Genomic DNA, 4,804 nt, shown 5'->3' with positions numbered 1-4,804 from the left:
ATATGTAACAATGATAAAGAAGTTCAATCTTTGAATTGCAAGAACTACATTGCTTAGTCGAAAACTGCAGATAGTCAGGTTTCTTTATAGTGGCTTAATGCTCAACCAGAAAAACAATGTGTCTCCTACATTGCAAGATAGAGTAACAAAAATCTCAAGGTTACAGGAATCAATTGCATCTGCACATCCCAATGGATCACCAGAAATAAAAATTCAAGATTGACCAAAGAACATTTATACTATCAGAAAATTTTCTGTCTAACAGAGATGGTATTAAACAGCTTACATTTCACTTTAATTTCTGCAAATCGGATACAAGATTTGAGGCTCCAAAAGCAGCAGAGCCACCAACAACAGAAAGTAGAGCAACCACAACCTGCAAACCAATTTGCCAAGGGTAATCTTCAGGGACCAGATACACACAAGCAGGACCAAGAACCAACAATCCCAAGCTCAAGCTAAATAGTACTGATGGGGTTCCAGGGTCAGTAGCTGCAGAAAGAATCCCAAACTCTTCAGCTTTGGAAAGAAGACCAAGTCTTTCAATTGTTGATAAAGAGAGTCCAGATTTCTCAGCAGCAGATAGTAAACCAGCTTTCTCTGCTTTAGTTAGAAGCCTCAACTGCTCCACCCTTGTCAATAACTTCACCGACGGTGTTGTTGTCTGCAACATATGTAATAACACAAATGTTAATCATCGTACATGTATTATTTCCGTAAATGCTGAGATATAAGTAGGGGCGGAGTTAGGTGGGCCGAAGGGGTTCAGCCGAACCTCCTTCGCCTAAAAATTACACTGTGTATAAGGTTAATTTTCTTATATACATATATTAGATGTTGAATCTCATTGCTTCTTCGCGTGTTTATTATTTTTATTTTTTGAATCACTTTAGTGAAAATTCTACTTCCGCCACGGGATATAAGTAATCAAGAATCTAACCTTTTTAGAAGCGACAGTGCTGGTAGCGGATGGAGTTGGTTTTTGGGTAGCCATAGATCGGATGAGAAGTGGGGAATTTGAAGCAGAGAAACGTGTTATCGCAATGGCCTCCATTATCATCTTCTTCTTCTTTTCACTGGTCTAGTTATTTGGCTAAAGGAGTTCAAAGCTGAAGCATGTTTCGATCTTTGTGAGGCCAGGACCCGGAGAAGATAGCATGAAATGTTTGATTAAATTCTAGCCGGTTGGTTGTCCACCTGTCATCACCTCATTGGACACTATTTTTGTGCATCTTCGCTCTCCTCCACTCAGTCCTCTCAAGGGGAAATTTTAGAACATCAAATTTGCCTTTTAAAGAAAAATGGAAGTTAGTTTAAAATGAACTTTTTAATGGAAAAAATATAATCACTTATACGCATGTTTAACCCCTTTTTTCGTTGGAAAAAATATAATCACTTATACGAAGAAAATTTAGCTAGCGTTTGGCCATAGATCTCAAATTTATTTTGAAAAATCTGATTTGGGTGAAGTTTGATTTGATGATGAAAATGTATTTGAACATAAGTTTTCAAAACATATTTTCTAACTTTATTTTGGAAAAACATGTATATAATTCTCAAGTTTTGGGATTTTGGCCCAAAATCAGCAATTGGGGTGATTTTGAAATTTGGGGTTTGGAATTTGGGATTTTGCCAAAATATGGACAACATTTATGGCCAAACATGAATTTTGAAATAAATCCCAAATTTATTTTGACAAAACTCATGGCCAAACGGGGCCTTAAAAAGGTTCCAAGTCTAGTGAAAGACTTGTACAAATAGGTCGGTAAAATACGATTTTCAGTTTCACATTTTATCTTCTGTTAATTATTTTGTTTGACTTTTTACTCGGACAAAATATGTTAAAATATTTTCTAATTATCTTTATTTTTTTTTAAAACATTTATCTTTATTTGCTACTACATGAAAAATAAAGTTGGTTTCACTCTGAAAAATATTAGTAAGCAAATTAAAAAGATACTAGTGGAGTATATTTTGATGGAAAATCTATATATATATATATATATATATATATATATATATATATATATATATATATATATATATATATAAAGTAAGAAAGTTTGCATTATAGTGGCTAGCTATTAAGAAGTCACGTGGCAAACTTAGAACAAAAAGATGATTAATTACTGAAATCAAAATGGAAAAAAATTAATTCAAATTTTGATTTACCTACTTCCCGAGGAAATTTAGTTAACGCAAGTAATCTTTAATCCAAATCCACGTCTTTTCTTAAGTAGTTCAAATCAAGTTTTACACTGTAAAAATAAATGTAATAAATATATTAAATTGAAAAATAAGAAATTTTGAATTAAAATAAAAATATATATATATATATATATTAAAGAAATAATATTTGCATTGTGGTTAAGCAAAGTGGCAAGCTATTATAAAGCCATTTGGCAATTTAGGACAATATGTATAATAACATTTAATTTAAATTGAAAGGTAAGACTTTTTTTAATTTAAAAGGGAAGATAGTAAATACGATTTTTCTAAAGATACATTATTTAATTTAGTAAAAAAAATATTACATTATTTAAATTATCAGTAACTTACAAATAATTAATTAGTTAAAATTTAATAACAAACAAAAAAAATCCTAAACCTAAAGGAAGTTCAAAGTGCTCGAAACTTCCTAACGTGATTTGCTATGTTATTACTTTCCATTTATAAATTTGGTATATTAAGTATCTATATCTATCTATCTAGATCTATATATATATTAAAGCAAAAAAGTTTACATTATGGTTAAAAGTACGTGATTTTTGCCCTATGAAAGAATTACTCCCAAAAATTCAAGATAAAATAATTTTCCTTGGTGTGCAATTTTGAGAGTTTTTGTGACATTTTTGGATAATTATTTGTATTTGTCTGTGCATGATTATTTGTTAAATTAATAAAAAATACAAAAATATGTCCCATTTTGCATGTAGGATTTAATTCTACAATTGTTAGTAATTAAGTTTGTTTTACAAAAATTGAAAATTACAAAAATAGGCATCTTTTGCATTTTTAGCATTTAATGTCCAAATGTACAATTTTATGCTTAATTATTACTTAATTGTGCGTTAATTGTTATTGGGAGTTAGTTTGCGCTTTTATAACTTATTAATAATTTAAGAATTTTTAGAATCTAGTTTTAGAAAAATAAAAGAAGAAAAGAGAGCAAAATATAAAGAAAATCGGAATTGGGCTCGTCTTCAAATTCAAGCCACAAGCCCAAAAAATACCCAACCTTCCCCATGACCCGGTCCATTTCAAATCGGGTCAACCCGGTCCATAACCCAAATACCCAACACCCCCTATCTTACATTGGACAGAAACAAAAAAACATGGAAAACCCTAAAACGACCTACCCGCCCCCTTCTTCGTCTGCTCCCTTCGTCCCAAACGACCCCAACGTGAGCAGCAACCATGGATGCCTCCCCCCCTCATGTCTCCACACACACATACACACACACACACCACCACGATAGTCCATCGCCCAGCTCTGTTTTTCTCCATTGTCGAGCTCAAGCTCGACCATGGTTACCTTCATGACCGCAATCAGTCGAGGTCCAGCTCCCATGGCTGCCTCTTGTTGCTTTTGACTTCTCCAAGGTGAGCTCGAGCTCGTCCATGGATGCTCGCCCAGCCTCCGTCCTCGTCGAAACCATATCGACATCCATGGCAACAATCACCTTCGAGCTCCATATCGACATCCATGGCTTGCTGCTGCGTCTTCTTCTCAACCCCGTCGCTGCTGCTTCATCTTCAGCTGCCTCGTCGAGCTCGAGCCTGAGCTCCCATGGCTGCTGGTCGCCGCGTCTTCAGCTTCACCTTCTGCTACGTCCATCACGTCCAAGCAAACCCCATCGCCACTGCTTCGTCAACAAGCCAAAACCTTGCCATGAACAAACCAACCAGACCACGCTTCTGCTTCTGCTTCGTCGACCGCGCTGCTTTCTTCTCCACCTGAAAAAAAAAAGAAAAGAAAAAAAAGGGTTGCACAGAACAGCCTTCTCGTTCATGGTCCGTTCATGGTCGTCTTCGGCGTCGAGCTATTTTGGCACGATAATCGTTCCTGGACAGATTTGTTCTCATTCAAGTTCTTCGTCGTTTCGATCCGGTTAGTGGGTTTTGAGTTTCACTTTTGTCCGTATTTTGTTTTGATATTCTCGAATCTAAAATCGGTAAATGTTTGATTCTTGTTTTGTTCGTGTTTATCGTTTTGTTAATTTTTCAGTTTGTTCATGTGAAATTGTTAGTTTAATGTTGTTAGATTCAAATTGAAATTTAATTAATTATTTCTTCAGTTTGTTTCATGTGTTTTATGTATTTTTCAAAAATTGTTAATGTTGTTAGATTCAAGTTTAAATTCATAATTGTTTCTTCTTCGGTTTGTTTTTATTTGTCTAAAAGAATTTAGTTGTAATATGGAAATATGTTAGTTTAATCATTTGGATCCATCATGTTTGTTATTTAATATGGATTTATTGCATGTTCATTCTTTGTTTGAAGTTCATTTTTATTCCAGTAATTTAATTTGAGTTTGTTTTGGTTTTTGATTTGTTGATTTAGTTTGAATCATATATTTTGTTGTTGATATTGTTGTCTCTTTGCTCATTCATTTTTTAGTCTAAGTTAACCAGGATTGGTTCCCAATATGGTTAACTTATTCCCATTAATTTGAAGCTGCATGATTCAATATGTGTTCATGAGATTTGTTGTTGAAATTTGTTTAGAAATTGGTCATATTTGCTGTATTTTGGTTGAGATTGATTAGGTGATTTGGTTATAGCTGATGGGGGTAGTTTGGTAA

General features: G+C 33.8%; 1 protein-coding gene across 1 annotated transcript; it reads right to left on the bottom strand.

Moving 5' to 3' along the window:
• Window positions 1-219: 219 nt before the first annotated feature.
• Window positions 220-1,264, bottom strand: LOC104218281 (uncharacterized). Its single transcript, XM_009768734.2, has 2 exons — window positions 941-1,264; window positions 220-664 (listed from the first exon to the last, which is right to left on the bottom strand). The coding sequence occupies exons 1-2, from the start codon at window positions 1,058-1,060 to the stop codon at window positions 290-292; spliced, it is 495 nt and encodes a 164-aa protein (XP_009767036.1). The 5' UTR covers window positions 1,061-1,264; the 3' UTR covers window positions 220-289.
• Window positions 1,265-4,804: the final 3,540 nt, after the last annotated feature.

Source organism: Nicotiana sylvestris, chromosome 3 (genome assembly GCF_000393655.2).
Source record: "Nicotiana sylvestris chromosome 3, ASM39365v2, whole genome shotgun sequence".
NCBI lineage: Eukaryota > Viridiplantae > Streptophyta > Magnoliopsida > Solanales > Solanaceae > Nicotiana > Nicotiana sylvestris.
Note: the sequence above shows the minus strand (reverse complement) of the source record. Positions and strands in the feature narration are given on the sequence as shown.